The sequence below is a fragment of the Lithobates pipiens genome, unplaced genomic scaffold (genome assembly GCF_037356315.1).
Source record: "Lithobates pipiens isolate NorthernLeopardFrog02 unplaced genomic scaffold, aLitPip1_a1.2 Scaffold_10, whole genome shotgun sequence".
In the NCBI taxonomy this organism is placed as follows: Eukaryota; Metazoa; Chordata; class Amphibia; order Anura; family Ranidae; genus Lithobates; species Lithobates pipiens.
Window position 1 is genome coordinate 123,886,786 of NW_027507686.1, and position 24,578 is coordinate 123,911,363.

Consider the following 24,578-nt stretch of genomic DNA (forward strand, 5'->3'; position numbering starts at 1 on the left):
TTTAATTGCCACTAGAAAGACTACTTCCTGAGAAAAAAAAAAAAAAAAAAGAGTCAACAAGGGATTTTCCCTAATATTTTGAAATGGTTTCTGAAGAACCGATAGTACCAGATTCAGATCCCATGGAGGTAGCAGTGGTCGAACAGGAGAAGCTACATGTCAAAACCCTTTGCACAAATGTACTCACCATGTCGCCAAGGGACATTGAAAGAAGACAGCCAAGGCCACCCCATCTCCTCACACATGGAGATGTAGGTCTTTCACGTACAATGATAAATCTTCAGAGAAGAGGACTTCCGTGCCCTCAGCATAGTGAAAATTACCGAGCCTGACAGACCTTGGTCCCTCAACACCTGACTTTCAACAGCCATGACGGTAAAGCAGGATGAAGTATCGGACCTTGCCACAGAAAGTCCTCTCGCATCGGCAGCCACCAAGGAACATCCGCCGCCAATCGTACTAGGTCGGCGTACCAAGGCCAATCTGGGATAATCAGAATCACCGGAATCCCCTCGGCCTCCACTCTGCATAGCAGGTGTGGCAGTAGTTTTTGTGGGGGGAAGGCATAATCAGCTGATAATGCCCCCATGGAGCCACCAATGCGTCTGACGCATCCCTCCAGGGGTCTCTTGTCCCAAAGACAAACCTCTGTACCTTCCGATTGAGCCGAGAGGCCAAGATATCCACATCTGGTGTGTCCCACCTTAGGTGACTGAGCCGGAATACATTTGGATGCAACGACCATTCCCCTTGGTTCAGCATCTGATCACTCAGGTAGTCCACATGGCAGTTTTCTACGCCCGGAATGAATATGGCCGACACCGCAGTGGCGTTGTCCGGCTGGGTCCTGACAGGATGCCCCTGCAGCCTCTTTGACCATGTGGAGAGGCACCACCTGATTGCCCGAAGCTCAAACTCATTGATCGGCAGGTGGGATACTTCCCACGCCCAACGGCCCAGGGCCGACTGTATGCCAAAACTCCCCCCCAACCGGTCAGGCTGGCATCCGTCGGAGACTTCAGCCACCAGAGCAGGGAATCCCTGACTAGCTGGCTCACCCGAATTTGACATTCCGGGGATGGAAGAGATTTGGCCCATATTGACAGGATCTCCCTCTGCAAGACTCTAGCATACGGTACCGCCTCAAAGTGGCTACCACAAGACCCAGAACTCGCATGCAGAAACACAGCGACGGCCACCTGCGGGACACCAACAACTTCACCGCAGCTTGAAGAGTCTGCAGCTTGTCCGAAGCGAGAAGACTCTCACTTCTGAGGAGTTCAGCAGTAAGCCCAGTTACTCCAGGCGTTGAGTCAGCCCGAACCCCGACTCTTTTAGGTTTAGTACCAAACTAAACTCCCTTAGAGTTTGCATGGTGATCGCACATCCTCCCTTAATTCTGAGGCAGAAGCTGCTCTCAGAAGGAGGTCGCCCAGATAACCTAGGATTGCGATCCCGCGTTGCCTTAACAATGCCAGAATAGGGTTAACACCTTGGTGAAGACCCTAGGCGCTGACGTCAGGCCAAAAGGGAGAGCCACTAATTGGTAGTGCACTTCCCCGACTGCAAATCACAGAAACCCCTGATGCCTGAGGCATATGGATATATGCAAGTATGCGGCCTTGTTGCTAAGGACGCTAAGAAGCCCCCCTGAAGGAATGCAGCGACCACAGAGCAAACTGATTCCATCCCGAGCCTTGAACTTTCACAAAGCTGTTGAGGGCTTTAAGGTCCAGTATTGGATGGGCCCCTTCCTTTTTCTGGACTACAAACAGATTGGAGTAGAATCCCTGAAACCTTTACAGCGTCTCTACAGGAAGTATCACCCCGCACAGAGGCGGGTCCTGTACAGCCCCAAACAGGGCCTCGTGACGAGGCGGAAGTAGATTTAGGTGGGCGGGAAAGAATCTATTACCAATTTGTAGACCCATCGGTCGAACCGTAGGGGGGTCCACCGAGCTATCAACTCCTGAAGTTGACCCCTCACTCAAGAGGCAGGCGGGGGCATCCTTCATGTGGTAACATCTTTGCTCGCAGAATTTGTTTGGCTTGCAAAACCAGGGACGCTTTCGTCCCTCCTCATGTGCCTAGTTGGACTGGGAGTGCTTACCTGCCGACCCAGCCTATGCCTATGGGGTGGCTCCTTACCCTTCTTGGACTGTGGGAGCAACGTGCACTTCCCACCGGTGACATTCTTAATAATGTCATCCAGCTTATGCCATAGCACCACTGCTGATACTGATGCCTGGACTGTATCCAGGGTCACATCACAGACATACTTAAGGTCATGCACCAACAGGTCTGCCAGACCGGGGAAGTCTGTTGCTTCACCAATTCTCGTTGCAGCAATTTTGCCCATTCAGCCAACACTGGTCGTAACGCTGACCCCACTACTGTACACATGGGCCGGGCCACAGCCTTGCCCCTCCCATTGGTAGGGTCCTTGGAGACAGGAGTCCCTTCTACCAAAATCGTGGTTACTTTATTTAACCTGGATACCGGGGGGTCAACGGCCATTTTTTCAGGAGGCTCTCCTTAAAGAGGTAATGCACCACCATTCTTCTCGGGACTGAAAAGGCCTGTTCCTTGCATATAAACTTATCAAAATAAGTTAAATATGGAAACACCTGAGCGGCATGGGCCGATTTGCGGGACCTAAAAAGGACCGCCTGTATCCTGTCTGTTCAGGGTACCCATACTGCTGTGATAAGTGCTCCCAAAAGTGCCTTTTCCTGCGCTAAACCGGACACAGAGTTATCCTCACTGTCCGCATGGTCCTGGTCCACCTGTCACAACAGGGGCCTCCTGTCCCCGCAGGGCCCTAGTCTGAATCAGAGCTTTCCCCAGAAGACGGGGGGGGGGGGGGGGGGTAGGGGGCGTTCTTTTACTCCCTTGCGCCTGCACCCCACTTTCACCTTGGCATCGAAAATCTCCAGGACCACCGACAAAGCGTCCATGGGCACCGCAGGTGCAAGTGAGCCAGTTGCAACAACAGGGATGTCTGGGGAAAAAGTACCAGCTTCTGAAGCCATGCTGAGCCAAACTTACCTGTCACCCTCAAGCAATTCCCAGCCTCCTAGCTGCTTCACAGACTGAGGGACCCCCGCAGGACTCACCACCCTGACCCAGGTACTGAGCCGTACCGTTACTGTCTGCTCTCCCCTGTGCCAAGCTTGAGTAAAAATCGCACCATTCTAGATGCATACAGTCACCAGCGCTGGGTTAAAAACAAGCTGAGGCTACAAGAAAATGGCCACCGGCCGTTCTAGCAAAGAAAACTCCAAGAAAATGCCCGCCAAACCTTCTAAGATATGGCAGACAGTAATACACTGGTTAAGGCTATAGGAAAATGGCCGCGGCACACGTGTCGGCGCCCCCCCCATGGCAAACGGCCAAACACCTCACCGTTAAAATAAAAACAGGAAAAGAGGCAGTGCAGCCCCCCGCTAAGGCCTAGAGCTCGACCTCCCAGGGAATACCCAGCTGCGCTCCATCCTGCCGAGACAGGTGGAGCCATACTTACCCCTCCTGTTGGGACCGCTGGACGTATTTCACCACAGACCCATCACCCGAGCAGTACGGGGTGGCTGTCGGCCAAAGCACACTGTGACAAAGACAGCAGTAGCCCGGTCATATGTGTGCACCAGAGCATATAGCTCACCGACTGCCACTGGAGCAGAAAGGGCATGTCGTGGCCGACCCAGCGTGTAGCTAAGGTCTGCTCACGCTCGATGGCCAGGCTGGGGAGACTACAAGGATCTATATTATCCAGCCTGTCACCTAGCCCGGCTGTTGATTGTAGATCACAGGATCAAAAAAATGCTGAAAAAATGAAAAATTCCCAGGACCAATGGTCCCCTCAGGGAGCCAGGTCCTTCTACACTAGGCAGAAAAAAAACTAAGCTGCAGGAGGCAGAGTGAGGGGTTATAGCCAGTGGGACCACCCCCTGGGTGATGCTATGCCGTTTTGCTGTTTTTACATGTTTTACATGTTCTGCCTAGTCCTCTCCTGAAGGTGGCAATATAACCCTAAGGTCAAGATTTAAAGGAGCTGTGTCCATCAATGAACAAAAGAGAAATCATTTTTTTTTTTTACTTGGGGTTTTCTATTATATGGAAAATGGGTGTGTAACATGAATGACCATTTTTCTGTTTTTATTTGTGTTAATTTAATACTGAATTGATAGTGACAAACCGCCACCAGATTAAAGCCGGTTATGCTTGTTACCGATTACGATTTGTTTCATAAATTAATTTTGAGGTTAAACATTTAATTCACAGCAATAGTATTGGTTCACTTAGTGTCATTGTACTCAAAATATACAATGAATATTAGTTTAATTAAAGCGGAACTTCACCCAAAAGGGGAAATTCCACTTATCTGCCTCCACACCCCCCAGCTCCAATTTTGGCACAGGTACCCGCTCCTACTTCCATTTGGATCACAACACCTCCTCCCCCCGCAGCCTTGGGGGACACATCACAGGTCCCAGAAACCTGTGGGACCATTCACAAAGTGGTAGGACGGCTCGCGCATGCACAGTGGGAAGCCAGCTGTGACGACACAAGCAGTCACAGCCGGCTTTCCAAAGTAAACACGCCAGTGCCTGGACCCAAAAGGTCGCTGAAGAGCAGGCTTGGGGGGAAGACAGTGCTGGATCCATGGACAGGTAAGTGTCCTATTATTAAAAGGCAGCCGCTACATATACTAGTATTTGTAGCTGCTGACTTTTAATTTTTAATCTGAAGAACTGCTTTAAGAAAAGCTTTGGGAGACTCCAAGTGAGTTTGTTATGGCTAAACAATGACACTTTCTTCCTGAACTTCACAGTTGTGAATGCCCACCCCGTCACAGAAGTGGGTTTGGCTTTTATCAGTGAGGGATGTGTTAATCTGCTTCTTTGCATAAATGATATAACTATATCCTTGAAATCTAAACAATCTAGCACTTTCCTCTTAGCTGTTAAAGTGCCACGTATATAAGGTATATTCGATACACTCAAATTATATTTAAACAGCGCAAGACCGTCCTCTGGATTCTTCTACACTACCTTCTTTACCCATTTTGATTATTGTTTATTCTTGAGCTTTATCAACCCTAAATGATGATGATGACTCTTTCAATCAGAGGCTTAGCGCCATGCATTACCAAGAGTGGTTTGCATGCAAATGCAGAATGCCTAGGAACCCCCACTCCTCCAGAATGACGTCTGCCCATTAAGGCATTTCAATATTTGTATAACTAGAGTGGAGGGCTTTTGAGAGGAGCACTCAGGCACAGCACTTTGATGTTTTCAAGAAGCTATGTACAGAACCTTGCTGGCGTCTCTCACTGGCCATGCTTTGCCTGCACTGCTAGGGGAAAAACAGAGACCTAGTTATGTAATCACTGTGTCTAAAATAAGGGGGGATGTAATAAAGACAAAGGTTTTTGTTTCATTTTATGTTGGAGGGGGAAAGAAGGAACAAGAAGGGGCAAAATATAAACAGATTAAAAAACTAAGTTTATCCTTGGAACATGTTATACCCACATTTAGGGCAAGGATTCTTCTCCCCAGCAGCTGCTTTCACATTTAAAATTAGCTTGGCTGTGCAAGGCTCTGTTAATGAATGAACAAGTCCTGCATGCTACCGTGGAAGATAGCTTGTAGCTCTCAATGGACATTAATTCATTCATTCATTCATAATTCATTTACAAGTCCTCTAGTTTTCTAACAGAATGCCTATATACAGGTACAGGTAGAAAGCTAGGAGCCTGACACTGAACCCGCGATCCACTGATCGTGGGTGCAATGCTTTGCAGAATCTTGCATTTATTATTTTTCTCTCCAGGGCCAATTCACACTATGTGCAGTGACCATTTTTACCATGCGTCTGTCACCGCAAGAATGCACAGGAAACAATGGTTCATTTACACTGCAACAAAGCCTAGTGATGCGGTAAAATGCAGACATGCTGTATTTTATTGCAGCGCACCGGCCCAAATCGAACTGCAATGTAAGGCAGCGTGCTGGCGGACATTGCAGTAAATGAAGTTTACATTTTGTACACTTCAAATAACGCTCATACATATAAGAAAAAAAAAAAAGGGGAAAAAAAAAAAGAGAGAGTTGTGCAATGCGATAAAACCTGCACCACACTGCCCCCTAACGCAGCCAGCAACAGAGAGCACCGAAGCAGTGATTTGTTTCTGCTGCTCAGCGCTGCAGTGTGAATTGACCCTTGAAGCTGAACATATAGTTTAAACTTCAGTTAACCCTGTGTCAGCTATGACATTCAACATGGAAATCAAAAAATCATATGTTAATTCTGAGTTTCAGCAGAAAAAAAAAGTACAATTAAAAAACAAATGCTTACAATTTTTCAGCATCAGTGGAAGCGTTCTTAGACAGTTGCATTTTGGCATGAAGACTAAGTATCCTCTTCACAAGGCTGCTCTTAAATGCTGATCCATCTTTCTTTGTCTTCAAGGCGGTTTTCCTATGGATCTTCTTACCAGCAACAAGCTTATTAGGAGGAATCCTAAAAAAAATAAAAATAAAAAAATTGTAATTTAGCAGTGCTGTCCCTAATCTTAATTTTAAAGCAAAGTTACACTCAAAAGTGGAACGTCTGCTTTAAGCACTCCTTGCCCCCTTAATTTTTTTTGTTTGGGGGCGGGTGGGGGGGGGGGGCAGTGGGTACCTTTTGTTTAGAAGGAATTCCTGTCCTACTTCCTCCTTCTGCTTCTCGGCCGCCTAGGAAACAACCCCCCCCCCCCCAGAAGGCCCCTCCCTCTCTGCAATCTTCTGGGAAATGTCACAGGTCCCAGAAGATTGCCTGGCCAATAGCCTTAAGCTGTCAAGGCCTGGTGCCCACAGTTGCTATGAAGGCGCCACGGAGAGGAGGGGGAGAGGAGTGAGGCTCCGTATGGCTGCATAGATGGACCGTGGGACAGGTGTCTGTTTATTAAAAGACAGCAGCTACATTTTTTGTAGCTGCTGACTTTGAATAAATGGGTCGAATTCCGCTTTAAGACTACGGGTTCTATGTATAAATTTTTTCATACAAGAGTTACAAACCCCAGATTCTTTTTTTTCAAATGAAAACTAATGAAAATAAACAAACAGCATATTTTAAAAATATTTTAGTTCAGAACCCTAAAAAAATGCATAGGTATCAAATTATGTTCTTCCAAAGAAAAAACAATGGGAATAGTAATAAATGTGCAAACTGTTGGTGCTATATAAATCCTGTATAATAATAATAAAAAATATATTATATAGTATAATTTCCATTTGCCTCACCATCTACTCCTATTGTGAGCCTATACCTGTTTATTTTAGATATCTTTGCAGCCAAACGAACAGATATTTGGTAGTTTTATAGTATTAAATATATATAATTGCATTAGGGACATTTGTACCAGATTCAAGCTGCCCAAACACAAGCATAATTGCGTTAAAACATTTTTGTTTTTGAAAAATGTATTTCATTTTCCAAAGTCTAGTGGGATAACAACGCTGATCATAGCAACAGGAACATTTGTAGGCACAGGATAAAAACTTTTTTTTTCCCATCTGTAAATATGTGCATTTTTTCCCAAAGGAAAACCATATTATAATGCGCAAAGCACAAAAGAAACACATTTAATACATCTGATTCTACTCAAGTAGAAGGTCTGCATGAAATTTTAAGGGTTTTTCAAACTAAATTGATTCACTTGATAGCAAGATCAAATGCTTTGACATTGATAAATGTAAACTTATACACTTGGGGGCTACACATATCCATGCATTGTACATACTAGGGGGAGTAAAACTGGGGAAAGCAATGGTGAAGGAGGATCTAGGTGTTCTGGTAGATCATAAGTAGGATTGTCATGTGACAGTGGCACTAATATGCAGCATTGATGAGGCGTGGACTGTGTCAGTAGTTTATTTTTTACAATTTATTTTTTATTTGTTTTTAACAATGCTTTCTTATTTATTTTTGGGGGGGGGGGGGGGGGGAGAGTGGACAGTGTCAGTGTATGTTTTATTTTATTATTTTTACATTTTAATAATTACTATTTATTAATATTTTTTTTTAGCCCTGTTGGGGGGTAATCACTTACGCTGTGTATTCTGAAAAGGAAGGAGCTGGTAAATTACATATTAACTGGCTCCTTCCTCCACTCTCTATCCTGACAGATCGAGGACAGAGGAGGATCGGAGCACAGGGGGGGGGGGGAGGGGGAAATCGGAACACGGGGGGGGGGGGGGTTGGGAAATCAGAACACAGAGGAGGATCGGAACAGGATCGAAACACAGAGGGGGATCGGAACACAGAGGGGGACCGGAGGAGGATATGGGGCACAGTCAGGGGACGATAGGTGTGGCGCTGGGGGGGGGGGGGTTTCAATCACCGATCTCCCTGTATGCATTTAAATAAAGCAGCTGAAAACCGCGGAATGTGGGGGGGGGGAGAAGCGGCTGTCAGCTGCTGTATACAGGGAGATCGATGTTTGCAACTCAACCCCAGCACCGCACCAATCTTCCCCGACTGTTTAGGAAAAGGATTAAGCATTGGAGCATTTGCCGGCATTTACTCGGTATTGGCAAACACTCGGTATTGGCACTGATGTTAGTATCAATATCGGTGCAACCCTAATCACAAGCGTAATACCGGCATGCCATGTCAAGCTATGGTTTCCAAAGCGAGTAAAATTCTTTCTTGAATTTAAAGAGGTATAGACCCCAGAGGTATAGGCCCTCCTCCTGCCGCTTACCAGAGCCATCGGCAGCAGTGGAGGTGATTGGGTCCTTGTCATGGATGAGTATGGAGACGAGTGAGGGAAAGATGGCTCCCACCCGTCTCCATACCATAGCAGGGTGGAAGCAACGTCATAGCGTCAATTCCGCCCATAAGTCTTAAAAGGGACATTTTTTTAATGTCAATTTTTCAAATGACCAAAAAAAAAAATTGTATTGCATTTTAGACCAAATATGAGATCTGGGGACTTTTTGACTTTAAGAGGACCTGTCATGCTTTTTTCTATTATTTACATTCCTTGTAATAGGAATAAAAGTGACCTTTTTTTATAAAACAGTGAAAAAATAAATAAAATCAAGTAAAATAAATAAGATTTTATTTTTTTTAAAGCACTTCCGTCAAGCTTGAGAGCAGAAGTGAACGTATAGGTGAATAGCGCCTGCATATGAAAACAGTGGTCAAACCACACATAGGCATTGCCGCAATAGTTAGAGCGAGAGCTATAATTCTAGCTCTAGACCTCCTCTGTAAATCAAAACATGCAACCTGTAGCATTTTTTAAATGTCACCTATGAATATTAAGGGTAAAAGTTTGACGCAATTCCATGAGCGGGCGCAATTTTGAAGCGTGACATACTGGGTATCAATTTACTTAGCGTAACATTATCTTTATAAACAAAACTGATGGTGCACAAATAAAACACCCCTCCTTGTGTACCCCAAATAAAACATTATCTTACACAATATAAAAAAAAAAAGGGCCAACTTTACTGTTTTTTTTTTTAATTCAAAAAAGTGAATTTTTTCCAAAAAAAGCTCGCTTGTAAGACCGCTGCACAAATACGGTGTGAAAAAAAAAAAAGAAAAGTATTGCTATGCCCGCCATTTTATTCTCTAGGGTGTTAGTCAAATAACAATACATAATGTTTGGAGGTTCTAAGTAATTTTCTAGCAAAAAAAAACCTGTTTTAAACTTGTATATACCAAAATCTCAAAACGAGGCTAGTCCTTAAGCGGCTAGAATATGCGGTTCAGTTTTGGAGACCAGTTCACAAAAAGGATGTTGGGGAATTGCAGAGAAGGGCAACCAAACTAATAAAAGGGATGGAGGAGATCAGCTATGAGGAAAGATTAGCTGAACTGAATTTATTTTCTTTTGAGAAGAGGAAATTGAGGAGGATAAACACCAGTTGTCTATACAGTAAACTTGGTGTAGTTATTCACTTTTAGGTCATTACAAGAGGAAAAGGGGACACTCCATGTCTGGAGGAAAGATTTAACCTGCAAATACAGAAAGGCTTCTTCACAGCAAGAGCTGTGAAAATGTGAAACAGAGCCCCTACATAGCTGGTTCTGGCCAGCTCAATAGATTGTCTTAAAAAAAAGCCTGGATTCTTTCCTAAATGCTCATAATATATCTGGATACTAATATTTATAGGTAAAGTTGATCCAGACAACATCCAATTGCCTCTTGGGGGATCAGGAAATAACACCCCCCCCCCCCCCCCCCCGAGCAAATTGGATCATGCTCTATTGGGATTTTTTGGCTTCCTCTGGATCAGCTGTGGGTATCAGATTGTGTATATGAAGATTTTCTCTCTGTGGATGTAACAAGACTATGTAAATGAACGATTTTTCAGAATTTCTAATTAAAATTGAAACAGAATTGCAAGGAATTTTTACACATAGTTTAACAAATTTGGCTTAGGTTTTGTACCAAGTCCTATAGCCTTCTGTGCTATTTACATCAAATATACATAGTTACACAGTCGGTAAGGTTAAATAAGGGTACTGGTCCATCCAGTTCAACTTTTGTGTAAGTTTATGTCAAAAATCTCCAACTCCCAGGAGGCTGCAGGATTGGAACACAATGGCTGGAAGGCGGGTCCTATACATCAGAGCTGGCTGCCTGCACAGGAAAGAGGCAGCCAGCTGAAGAGGATCAAGATGATGACATGAGACCCCTTGAGTGACACTCTGAAGAGAAATACAGTGCTGCAGGTAAGTGGGAAAAAAAAAAATACGGTGGGGGGAAGCGGAGTACTTCTTTTAACAGATATTGGGGATGACCAAAACCAAGACAATATTTACTGTGTAGTATTTCTGAAATGGCAAAATACATCATATGAGTGATATTGCACACACACAGGGCATGGGAAAAAAACAAATTATAACTAAACCTTATGTGCAAACACAGCTGTAAAAGTATACCCATGTTGAATTGTCAGTTATTAGTCAGTATGCGTTGGCTAAAAGAAGCGTGTTTATTCATATTTAAAACCTAGGAGATCAAATATATTTATTCAAAGTCTGCTATCCAATCAATGCTTATAGGGGATAGTTGTTAAGAGCAGGAATCTGAATAATATTACAAACAGAAAATACATTCAGAACATTACAATCATTGGGACTAAATTTTGAACAGGTTTCGTATAGGTCTCTCTGCAGTCCTTAATCCGGTGCATGCACAGGAGGGGTGTATCAGGAAGTAAAAGTTTGTTCTTGAAAGTAATGACAGTGGCGTGGAAGGTCCGAAGCTCTGCAAAGTATCAGGTGCATAGAAGACAGCTCTAGACTTCATGGTCTGGTGTGTGTATGTGTTTTTTTTTTTTTTTTTTAAGGTCAGCAACTACAGTACTTGTAGCTGCAGACTTTTCATTTTCCAATAGCTGAATGAAGTTCCTCATCCTCATTCTTCACCTACTGCTCTAAAATAAAAAAAAAATAAAAAAAAAAAGCTACTTCAGTGATCTTCACTTGCTTCCGGGTCCTATGCTGAGTAGCCAGCCTAATGCATTGTTAATATCTAATTGCAGGAAGGGCAGAATGCAAGGCAGAGCCATTTTTGGGATTGAAATGCCTGTGTTCACACCAAGAGGCAAAGGAAAATTTCTATGTTTAACGGTCGATCTTTATGGAAGTGGCTTTTTAGCTTTTAGCAAGGTGAGGATAACAGACTCAAAAGACCCTTCAATCTTTTAGGACCTTGGCTTCCACAGCCATGCCATTAAAGCCATAGACTGAAAAGCAGGACGGAATAGAGGGCCCTGAGATAGCAGATCTAGCCTGTTGAGAGGGGTCCAGGTGTGGTCTGCTACAAGTCTGATTAGGTTTGTATACCAGGTACTCCTGGGTCAGTTTGGTGCAAAAAGAATAACTTTTTCTTATGTTTTTGAGCAGATGTGGCAGATGAAAGGCATGAGGATAAGACATCTGAAGCTAGCGCTAGAGGATCCTTGGTCCTGGCTACAGACAGAGGAAGTTTGTTGTTGAAGCTGAAGGCTGGGATGTTTACATCCAGAGTCTCCCCGATTCTGACATACATTAAAAGATGTCTGGGTGAAGGGTCCATTCCCATTGATTCAGGAAGTGGCGACTGAAGTAGTCCACTTTCTAGTTTTTTCACTTCTTGGATGTGGACCACAGATTGTTAGACAGTGAGTTTCCATCCATGAGATTATCCAGTTTGCTTCCTTCAAGGCTGCAAGCCCCCAAGCCTCCTAGTGCCTCCTTGGTTAATGTAAGCATTGTCTGCCTGTACCCTTATTGGGTGTCCAAGAAGGGTGATGTACTGTTGCAGAGCCATACAAGCTGCCCTTAACTCCAGGATGTTGATATTGCTTTGGATGTGTCCCGGATAAAAAAACGCCAATATTCCAGTTGAAGAGAGGACTGAAGAATTAAACTGATCACCCAAATGAAAGTCAGGAGCCTCCGAATTGTCTTGTGGGGGTTTGCCAAAGTGATGGAAAGGAGATGAGACCTTTAGGAGACAGTCATCTAGGTAACCTGTGACATGATTGCCCTGCGTTTTAAGAATAAGAGGCGCTAGGATCTTTATGAATACTCAGGGAGCAGAGGCTAGGACAAAAAACAGTGATACAAATTGGACGTTATAGCCATTGCAAAATGCAAAAAGCGCTAATGAGGTGGATAAATGGGAATGTGCAAATAGGCATCTTGGATGTCTATAGATGTCATGCATCCATCCTGTTTATCTTGGACCCCTTTCACACCAGGGCATTTTGCAGGCGCTATAGCGTTAGAAATAGCGCCTGCAATCCGCCCTAAAAAAGCTGCACCATTGTTTGTAGTGTGAAAGCCCGAGGGCTTTCACACTACAGTGGTGTGCTGGCAGGACGTCAGGGAAAAGTCCTGCAAGCAGCTTCTTTGGAGCAGTGAAGGAGCTCCTCCACTGCTGCTCCCCATTGAGATCAATGGGGCAGCGCTGTAATACCGCCGGAAAAACGCTGCTATTGCGGCGTATTGCCGGCGGTTTTAACCCTTTCTCCGCCACTAGCGGGGGGTAAAAGCGCCCCGCTAGCGGTCGAAATGCACCGCAAATCCGGTGGTAAAACGCAGCTAAAAATAGCGGCGTTTTACCGCCCATGCTATGGGAGGTGTGGTGTGAAAGGGGTCTTAAAGAGGTATTTAACAACTCTGTGGCTTCCATGTGAAATTGCAGAATTCGAAGGTATTTTAAGCAGACTGTGCTCGCGCTGATAGCCGACCGTGCTTGTGCTTTTTGGGGAGTGCATTCAGAAGTATCCTTGATCGCTGGGTTCACGGGACCCAGGGCATCGCAGCGTCAGGTAAAGGGCCAATCACAGCGGGTCGTTACCATGTGATCACTCCATCCTATGAGTGATTACTTTGTCAACAAATCGGCATTATGCCAGTTCAGCTCTCTCCTCACACCGATACAGCGTGTGAAGAGAGGAGGGAGACACTTTGCAGCAGCATGAGTGGGCTTGATTTAAGGGTGCCCTACAGTGCTACCACAGTGCTCATCAGTGCCCTACAGTGCTCATCAGTGCCACTACACTGCCCTATTAGTGCTCATCAGTGCCAATACAGTGCCCAATTAGTGATCATCAGTGCCCATCAGTGAGTGCTCATCGGTGCCACCCTATCAGTGGATCCATATTAGCGACAGTCAGCATTGCACAAATGTGTAAAAAAAAAAGTGTTAAAAATGCATTTTCATTTTCTGTCCACATTTTTCAAAAACTTGTGGAAAAAATGATACGTTCAAAAGACTCATTATGCTTTCTCAAATGCGGTCATTTTTGTGGGCGCTTCCATTGTACTAGTGCTCCAGGGTCTTCAAGTGTGATAGGTAGGTAGGCAGTAAATTAGATGTGTAATTTATGTCCCTAGAACACCTGACGGTGCATCCTGCATGTTGGGCCTCTGTATGTGGCCAGGCTGTGTATAGGTTGCACACATGCAGTATCACCATGCTCAGGAGGAATAGCAGAATATATTTTGAGGTGTAATTTTTGTTATGTGTTAGAAATATCTTAAAGAAAAAAAAAAAAAAGTACATGTACACACACAGATGAGTTACCTCTTCAAAATGGATTACGCATATATAATTCAAGACAAAAATGAACAGCATCACATGCCCAGAGTCCCCCCACTGCTCCTTCTCCACCCTGCATATCAACCCTCTCTGCTATACCCTCCCAATACCAATCCAAGACATACTGTAAGTGCTCTACAATAGAGGACACAATCCTCCAGTGGGAGCTGGGACACACACACAAAGGCCTCTTAAACTCCCCGCTAAGTCACCTGCAGGTAGAGTCGGGTTACTGCCCCACCTGAGCCCCGATAAGACCAGCACCCCACCTTAAAACCACAATGGGTGAATGAGGTGCTAGAACAAAAGAGAGCTAAAACTGACAAAACCCACTACTGTCAAACTGTCTTAAGTCATCACACAGTGCATGCTACACAACACAATTTTCATATGTGTAGACAGTATCATACTCATATGGTCATCGTTCGCAAACAAATGTCCAGCCCAGACAAGGTCTGTTGGTCTTTGAATGGATGCATGAGTAGTATGATTATATGCTAGGAATGGTAGTTTATGAACAGAAGAATGCTGTGAAAACACATTCCTTTTTACTTTTGTGTATCAAAATATAACAGTCTGATAACAGTTCACAGTACTGTAGTAGTAAGTAGTCTACAGCAGCCAGACATAATAGCAGTGGAGCACAGTAGAAATTCTCATACCATATGATATACTTGTATCCAGGCTGGGTACTACATGATATAGACTCTTCAAATGTGCCTAAGGTCTGGCCTGCATAATAGAGTTGGTCCTCTGATGGATGGGTAAGCATTCCCCTGCATCATGATGCAGTCAATGTGACAGACACACAGAGCACAGTGGGGTCTGTAGTACTCAGGGCCCTTGGTCCATCAATCCGGCTTCCCGGTGTTAGGATGTTAGTTAACAAACTGCTCCTCTTGAGGCATATGTCATACACAGTAGATCCACACTGCAGTCTGTGTGTAGATGAGGGCTGTGGCTCCAGCTGATGTTGTACTCGGTCCGGGATAGTCCTAGTAAACCATGTAGTAGCTCAGGGAGTCAGTCCCTATATCAACATGTTTCGTTCCACCCACCAGAACTTTGTTGGGACATACTAGGCAGTAAGCTGTCACTGGGGTAAGTTCAGAGCCACCCGTCTCAAATTTTAAAGTGACGGATAACAAATCTCTTTAACAGCCTTCATTGGGGGGGGGGGGGGGGGGGCAGGACCGAGTGCGGAATGTGAGAGGACACACTTCTCCATGCTCCTGAGACTGATCCGGTCTACGATCCCCTCTCCAACTGTTGGAGGTGAACAAGAAGTAACGTTATATATCTAAAGTTCTACACATCTGTTGGTACAACTGAACTCAGCCATATTGATGTTTGCATGACACACATGTTTAGAATGTGTAGAGGAATGTGGAAGAATCTGCATAGCAAAGGAGTTATCTTCAGCCCACCTGGTATGCACAAAGCTTCAAAGAGATTGATGACGAAGACGGCCCAGGGCACATCGACTGCAATACTGGCCACAGAAGCCAAGTATGGCAGGACAGTCAGTAATTTTAGGAGGGCTGTCATGTGAACACTGATTGGTCCAAGCAAATGGGACTGGCAGTAGGGTGTGGTATGGCTGAGGTATGTTTAACAAAAAGGGTTGCAACAAGAGTTCTCTCTCTCTCTCTCCCTATTCCATCAGGAGGTCGAGTCACAAGGGTCGATAAGTATAAGGCTTATATTGCACTTTGATTGTATGCTATGTATTATTGTAACTTCTATTGATACTTGATGCACGTTTTCTTATTTCCTTGGGAAATAAATGAGATTTAATTGACCTTAGACCGTGTATTGATTTCATAGCCAATGGTGATAGTATTGTGATATTAACGATAACATGTGCTTGGCGTATTGATTGATAGCTAAACTATAGGGACTAGACAAAGTAATACATAACTGATAATAATAATAATAGATGGAATTGATCAGTTACTTCATTTGGCACCCCAGAAGGCGTGTAAAACGTATTTTTACACAGAATCCACGAAAATCTAATGTATTTTTGTTTCTGAGTCCCTGTAAGTCACGAGGACCCTCAAAGACACCCAGAACTGAAAGTCATCTCTAGTGTGGACAAGATTGGCGCTGGCTCGCAAATTCTGAAACCACGCTTGGATGAGCAGGAAGATTCTGTGAGATATTTCACTGGTAAAACACACGCGTAAAACCTGGTGAGAACTGTGACTGATATATTTATATATGTACGTATTGTTGTGTTTGCTGCAAACTTGTAACCAGAGGGCAAATTGGCGCACTGGCGAGATAGGGACTGATCATCCCTGGTTATGTGATATAGTTACATAGTTACATAGTTAGTCAGGTTGAAAAAAGACACAAGTCCATCCAGTTCAACCAAAAAAAATAAATAAAATAAAAATAAAATATACTATACATATATATACACATATACACACACACACATATATATATATATATATATATATATACACACATACACATATATATATATATATATATATATATATATATACATACATACATATACACACATACATATATACATATATATACACATATACATATATACAACAGATATATACAGATATAACCGCAGATTGACAGGATAAACCATACAATTTTGAGGGAAAAGTGGAAATATCCACGTGAGTGTGGCAAAGCTCGGTCCCAAGAGAAATTCCCTATGGCCTGCTATCGGATAGGAGGGCATTGAATAAGAGTGTGTTCTCCTAAAGAAATTCGTGGGTAAACGGATTTGTATTTGGTTTTTTGGGGTTTTTTTTTTTTTTTTGTGTAAAAAAAAAAAAAAAAAAAAAAAAAAGAAGTGGGGGAAATATAGGTTTTATTTCTACCCACGTGAGAGTGAAATAGCTCTGGTAAAATAACCTGCAGCCTAAGGCATTAAGAGTGTGCCTTGTGTCTTGTATGCTGTAGAACCACAAGTCACTGGAAATTTAAACGGTTCGTATCTATTTTTTTTTTTTTTGTTGGTAGGACTAGAGGTAGACTAGTTTTTAAACAGCTCTGTCTTTGTGGGGGTTATCTAGTTGTTTGTCTGGTTTCTATTGTCTAAGCAACTGGTGGAGCAACCGTAGTGTGGATAGGGTAATTAGCATATCAATGGAAGCCATGGAAGGTTTCATTAGCAAGCATGGTGGGATTCGATTTCAACTTACTCATGAAAGTAAGTTAACATATCAATTCAATGAACTTTTGAGACAATGTAATACACATAACAGTCTCATAAGTAATAAATCAAAAAAAGGCAGGAAACAGAGAATGGCCAATGCCTTATGCATGTTAATGAGAATGAAAGAAATTGCGGAACAAAAAGAATTAGAATGGTTTGCTGATAGAGAAAAAGTGTTGGAACAGGTAAGTGATATAGCAATGGGGATTGAAAAGGCTGATGCAGATGCTCGTAGTCGGATTAAACAATTAGTGACTGAGAAATGTGTATTGCAACAGAGATTAGATGAATTAGAACAAACGTGCAAATTAAGAGAAAGTTGCATTGCCTCTTTGAATCAAAGGGAGGCTGTGAATTTGCAGGTAATCACAAGGCTTAAGGCACAAGCAGCCATAATGGAGTTATTCTCCAAGTGTGCAATAGTGGAGGTACCCTCCGCACATGCTCAGTGTACAGAAAAGCTAGAAGTGAAACATGAAGAAAACCCATATGCTATTATCACTGCAAATGATAGTACTGTGATGGGAATCGATGTGGAAGAAGCAAATAAAGGTGGGATAACTGCACTTGAAATTGACTCAGGAGTTGAAACCTCTGATGACTCCTCAGACAACGAAAGTGTAAAGTCTGTGCAGTCCAATCGCAGTAATATTATCCAGCAATGTGGGTTTCCAGCACCATATGCTAAAAAAATGGCCTATGCAGGGAAACCAGAACTAAAATGTTTTTTGTGTAAAAGGGGGGGTCACATTTCAAAATATTGTCGGGTGGCGAATAATGATATCGAAAGGAAATTATACCCGAAAACGACCCCAAGGCTTCATGTGTGTTATTCAGCCAGGTGGGGTAGCCATCCACAGCATGGAACCCATAGTAATCAAACCCATTTCCCGTGTAAAACGCAAATGCGGGGTCTACAAACTAAAAAGCAATATGTAGGACAGTTGCTTAGAGTCAAAATGGAGGTAGACGCATGGTTACTCAAATATAGCACTGGGGGAAACGATGTTAGCAGAACTTAGTGAGCTGCAGGTATGGTAAGAATATTCTGGTCAATGTTTCCCGGCTATGAAAAAGGGTTGATGTAAGTTTCAGGTTCAGAATATGATAGAGGACCTTGATATAGATATTCATTTTTTGGTTTGAACTTTCAGGGATAAACCTCTGAATTGGTATTATGTTTTTTTGTGGGGTTAAAAGATGTTTCAGTTATGAGTATTGTCTTTTCTTGTGTTTCTTTACTCTTCTCTTATTGTCAGTCTTTGTAAACTTTTCCTGAGTAAGATCCAATACTGCTGATTAACATAAGAATTGTGTTTTCCAGAGACCAGGAAGAAGTTAAACTGGTTCGTATACGGACATTTGCATTTGTTTGCAGGTCTCTCAAAGTGAGAACAACAGTGGGTAAAATATAGCAGAGCATGGGTTAGGTTATTGTAAATGCATAATCGATTATCACATGGTACCATGAGCTCATTAGTTAGTAATTGTTTGCAAACAATGAAAAATAAATAGTACTAAAAAGGATATAAATGAAGCTACAGTGTTGTGATGAGATACATATGCTTTGTTTTGTTTTTGTTTTTCGTTTTCCCCATTAACTAATTGTATTTCAGATTGGAATGAGCACGCTCCTCAGGAGAAAAGTCCATGGATGTTGTTAACTAAATGTTGAGTCTTTGTCATTGTTTTATGGTGGTTGTCTTGTCATGTTGTTTGTGTGATCATGGCCAGATTTTTAATTTAAAAAAAAAAAAAAAAATTATTTTATTTATTTTTTCTTCTAAAAATTTTTTTTTTGATATTGGTTTAGTCCTCTATTTTAGTTATATTTTTATTCAGGTGGAAAAGTAGTAGGTCTAATCCACCTGAAAGGGGGGGAATTGACAATGCCCTCAGTTAGAACCAGTCACCTGAAAGGGGGTAGTGCATACATCGTAAAGATACAGATGGATGCATTGTTTTTGTAGCTTGTAAAATTTGAAGTTTTTGAGAAGCAACACTGACGTTCAGTTTTAAACATTTTTGATCATACCATGGGGATCCATTTTACAGTGGGTTCAGCCTAAAGAGGTCATGGTTGTTTGGATAGTTTGGTCAGAGTTGCAGAAGCCAGGAATACTGAGATCCTGGGCTCCAAGGAGGGAACTATAAGTAAACATGGTAAGCGAGCAGATATTGTGGATAAGAATTTGATACTGCTCTTGTTTTTCACTTCCAGAATCCAAGTGGGGCGAGAATTGGAGAGGCTTCTGGAACATGGATGACAGATGATCATCTGGTCTGTGCCACACCACGCATCAAATTTGTTCTGATAAACATCAGGAGAGGAAAAAAGGAAAAACTTGAAAGATTCAGATTATACTTGTTTTTGTTTTCTTATGGACAGTTTGGTGCGAATGCTGAAACTGAAAGACTGTGCCTAGCAAGAGAACTTGTGAAATACTTTTGCTGAAGTCTCTCCTGATGAATGCAAACATGTTATTTGTACATGTGCAATGGGTTGGAGGTTGGGGAAGAATTATGACACATCCAATCCGTCAAAACATGAAAATGTAAAATATGTGTTTTTTTTGTTGGAAGGAGGAATTGAAAGAAGAAAGGTTTTAGTGTATTACATGTATTGATGTAACAGAGTTAATATGGTGCAGGTACCCAGGAGGCAGACTGGCGCTTATGCATAATAAGGTAGCTGTTGGTCAGACTAAAGGGTGCCAGGTGACACATCAATGGGGTGAAAACTTCCTCGTAGGGGTGGTGTCTCAATCCTAGCGGTCCTAGAGAGAAGCTTTCGGTTACTGGACATGCGGGACACCAGAACTAGACATGGGAAAGATACGCCTGGTTGATGTCTCACCTGAGAGGTTGAAACCCTGCACAGATAATGCCAGTGAATACACACAGGAGCATGCTCCGTTAAAATAAAGGGAACAAACGCTGGCTACCAGGGTACCGTAGGACTTCACCACATGGTGCTGCAACATCTCACGGTGGTTGACAAAAACCTATCACCCTATATGTGCTGGGTATACACTGAATCAAGTGCGGTCATTGTGCCAGTGACTTACTCCCAGAGATGCGATCAAGTCCATGTAGGATACTTAGTTCTGAGGAGTAACCCGAAAGAGGAGGGATGTATTCAGCACTATATTGGGGGGGGGGGACAATAGCTGGGATGGGTGTTGTTAATGGAGGGGACATCAGCCTCCTGAGGAACAAACTCACAGCCATAGCTTCAGAGAAGGAGCGTGACTTTGTTACCCCGGGAGATTGGTGGCATCCTTGATAACATTCAATGAAGTCACAGAAACACTCAGATTAGAATGGCTCCGGATTTTGTCAACCATGTTGAGAGGTTGGTAGAGAGGACAGAAACCTGTCATTGGCTCTGGCGCGCACTCTGTGGCAGGTGGAAATATCAGCCAACATCAAGCTCTGTATGAGGGGCAGTGGCCTGATGAGTTAGCATCACCGCTCAGTAAGATTTTGCCAAAACACATTGCTTACACTAATCCAAAGTAGTGGTCGAATGCCTGTATGGGCTGTACTAAGTTGGATTATGAAAGGTGTTATGCTGTATGTTCCCATATACAGAAGTGCAGACTCGGTCTGTATATTTGGTGGCATCAATGGGCTTACTGACTGGGGATTCTATCTTGTTGCATTTGAGGCTATATCACACATGTGTTTAGAGAAGATGAACGCTGGGGGCAGGTGGATATTTCCCTTTGTCGGAAGCATGACCACGATGTCCGTTGTATGCCAGATCAATACGTGGGGATGAACGAGTAATGTTGGGAAGTTATTTCTCTCTGTGTACTGGATGGAGAGATCATTGCTGAGAAGAAGGCACCCAGGTATTATTTAGGACATAGGCGAGTTTGTTTCTTTGTCCTAAAGAATACCGGTGTAGTGTTAGTCATGGAACTAGAGGGTTCCTTGAACCTAACCGTAGGTAGAGGTGCATGGTATACAATGGGCATGATCTCTGAAATCCAGGCACAGGGGTGGAATTGTGTGGGTTTGGTAATTGTTGTAAACTTATATGTGTAGTTAAGCGATATTTATCTATGCAAGTTGAGGGACGATTTGACAGTGAGCTCTCTGTGTACAAATTGGAGACATTGCTGCCAAGTCAGAGCCCTGCAACGCCGCTTATGTTTGTGGTAGAGTGTGACCTATGGGTATTGTAGGCTAGTAATATGGGCAAGAAAGGCCCTCCTCAAGACTCTGGGTCTGAAAGCTGGGTGATATGTTGCTCTGAATGGGTGCTGGTGAATGGTGAATGAATGGGCACCCCTTGCCTGTACTGCCGTCCTGAAGATACCCAAGATACAGAATGGTGACATGGAAGCTGTTGCTGAAGAATGGTGGAGATATGTCACTCAGTGGCAAAGCGGCACGTGTTGGGAAACATCACATGGTAAACAATTATGGACTGCTCCATAGGACCTGTTTCTGCACACGTTGAAAACACAGCGTGGTAAGACAATTGTGTACTGTTCGATGAGAGATGTCTCTGGAGCGCTCTTTGAAAACAACCACGCGTTACACAAGCTAAGGACTGTGCCACAGGTACTGGTTTGGAAGTACATGTTGGGGAACCACACACGTTAAGACAGTTATGGACTGTTCAAAAGGAGCCGTGTCTGAAGAAGGGTGGTATGCGCCTTTTAGGCGCAAAGCGGCATATGTTGGAGGTGAACAAGTAGTAACGTTATATATCTAAAGTTCTACACATCTGTTGGTACAACTGAACTCAGCCATATTGATGTTTGCATGACACACATGTTTAGAATGTGTAGAGGAATGTGGCAGAATCTGCATAGCAAAGGAGTTATCTTCAGCCCACCTGGTATGCACAAAGCTTCAAAGAGATTGATGACGAAGACGGCCCAGGGCACATCGACTGCAATACTGGCCACAGAAGCCAAGTATGGCAGGACAGTCAGTAATTTTAGGAGGGCTGTCATGTGAACACTGATTGGTCCAAGCAAATGGGACTGGCAGTAGGGTGTGGTATGGCTGAGGTATGTTTAACAAAAAGGGTTGCAACAAGAGTTCTCTCTCTCTCCCTATTCCATCAGGAGGTCGAGTCACAAGGGTCGATAAGTATAAGGCTTATATTGCACTTTGATTGTATGCTATGTATTATTGTAACTTCTATTGATACTTGATGCACGTTTTCTTATTTCCTTGGGAAATAAATGAGATTTAATTGACCTTAGACCGTGTATTGATTTCATAGCCAATGGTGATAGTATTGTGATATTAACGATAACATGTGCTTGGCGTATTGATTGATAGCTAAACTATAGGGACTAGACAAAGTAATATATAACTGATGATAATAATAGATTGAATTGATCAGTTACTTCACAAACTAACACCACTTGCTTTACCGGGCTAGAAGTGCCCTGTGTGCTGCCCACGGCTCGCTGTTTGTTCTAACCCACCAGCTACATCTCTATTGCACTGCAATGACCCGCATGAGGAAGGAGTGGGTATTGGGTCCCAAAATGGTGCCGCTGTCCTGCCTCAGTGTACACCACAAGGGGCTGAAAAAGACCAAGGACAGAGAATCTGATTCCACAACCAGGTTACTGTTATGCCGCATACACACGATCAGACTATCCGGCTGAGTTAGTCTGGTGGACAAACCGCCATAAAGTCCGCCGGACTGTCTGAACGAGTGGACCTGCCCACACACGGGCCTTTTCATGCGGACTAGGTCCACCGGTCTATCCACTGTACTTTTGAAATGAACAGACTTGCCCACACATGGAGGAAAGTCCGTTCATTTTGAACGCGGCTCCAGGTAGACGGGCTAGCGAAAGAAGTCAATGTCGCCGCCTTTGGCGGCGAGATTGACACGTCGCTAGCCCCATCACCTGGTACAGACTTAAAGGGGAAGCCCTACACCCAAAAAAACGGCGTGGGGGTCCCCCCCAGTCCATATCAAACCCTTATCCGAGCGCGTTACCCGGCCGGTCAGGAAAGGGGGTGGGGATGAGCGAGCCGTACCAGGCTCCCCCATCCCAAAGCACCTTGACCCCATGTTGATGAGGAAAAGGGCCTCTTCCCGACAACCCTGGCCATTGGTTGTCGGGGTCTGTGGGTGGGGGGCTTACCGGAATCCGGGAGCCCCCTTTAATAAGGGGGCCCCCGGATACCGGCCCCCACCCTATGTGAATGAGTATGGGGTACAATGTACCCCTACCCATTCACCTGTGAAAAAAAAGTAAATAAAACACAACACACAAGGGTTAAAAAATAATTTATTACACAGCTCCGGGGGTCTTCTTCCATCTTGGGGGGGCGGTCTTCTTGCCGGACTCCTCCGCTATCTTCTTACATAGTTACATAGTTACATAGTTAGTAAGGTTGAATAAAGACATCAGTCCATCCAGTTCAACCTGAGTGAGTGTCTACAATTGTCCCTATCCCTGTACATTGCACACTCACATTGGTCCCTACCCTCAAGGAGCCCACAATCCAAGATCCCCATTCATATACTAGGGCCAATTTTAGACAGAAGCCAATTAACCTACCTGCATGTCTTTGGAGTGTGGGAGGAAACGGGAGTACCTGGAGGAAACCCACGCAGGCACAGGGAGAACATGCAAACTCCAGGCAGGTAGCGTCATGGTTGGGATTTGAACCAGTGACCCTTCTTACTGCTAGGCGAGAGTGCTAACCACTACACCACTGTGCCACCCTTCTGCTCTTTTGCATGGGGACAAGATGCTTTGGGGTGGGGGGGGCGTGACCCCATGCTGAGGGCATGCGGCCTGGTACGGCTCAGGAGGGGGGGGGGGGGCGCGCTCGCTCGTCCCCACCCCCTTTCCTGACTGGCTGGGTAGTGTGCTCGGATAGGGGTCCAATATGGACTTGGGGGGACCCCCATGCCGTTTTTCGGGGTAGGGCTTCCCCTTTAAGTCCATACCAGGTGACGGGGCCAGCGACGTGTCAATCTTGCCGCCGAAGGTGGCGACGTTGACTTCCTTCGCTAGTCCTGGTTACCCGGAGCCGCGCTCAAAATTAACAGACTTTTCTCAGTGTGGGAAAGGTCCATTCATTTCAAAAGTCTGGCGGACTAGCACACACACGGCCGTATTGTCCGCCGGAGTAAGAGTCCGGCGGACATTTTTTGAGTCAAAACAACTTTCTAAGTCCGCCGGACTTTTGGGTAAAAAAAAGTCAGCCGGAGCCCACACACGGGCGGATTGTCCGGCGGACTTGAGTCTGATCGTGTGTACGCGGCATTACAGTTTCTATAGCCTACCA

General features: G+C 44.1%; 1 protein-coding gene across 3 annotated transcripts in view; it reads right to left on the reverse strand.

The window, feature by feature from the left end:
• CENPT (centromere protein T) overlaps positions 1 to 24,578 on the reverse strand; it is a 561,799-nt gene that overhangs the window by 83,446 nt on the left and 453,775 nt on the right. For 2 of the 3 annotated variants that reach the window (XM_077457969.1, XM_077457960.1), the window contains one exon: positions 6,358 to 6,522. In XM_077457969.1, coding sequence (XP_077314095.1) covers positions 6,358 to 6,522 — 165 coding nt within the window. Of the gene's footprint in view, positions 1 to 6,357; positions 6,523 to 24,578 lie in introns of those variants that run through there. The other variant, XR_013263258.1, reaches the window with a different exon arrangement.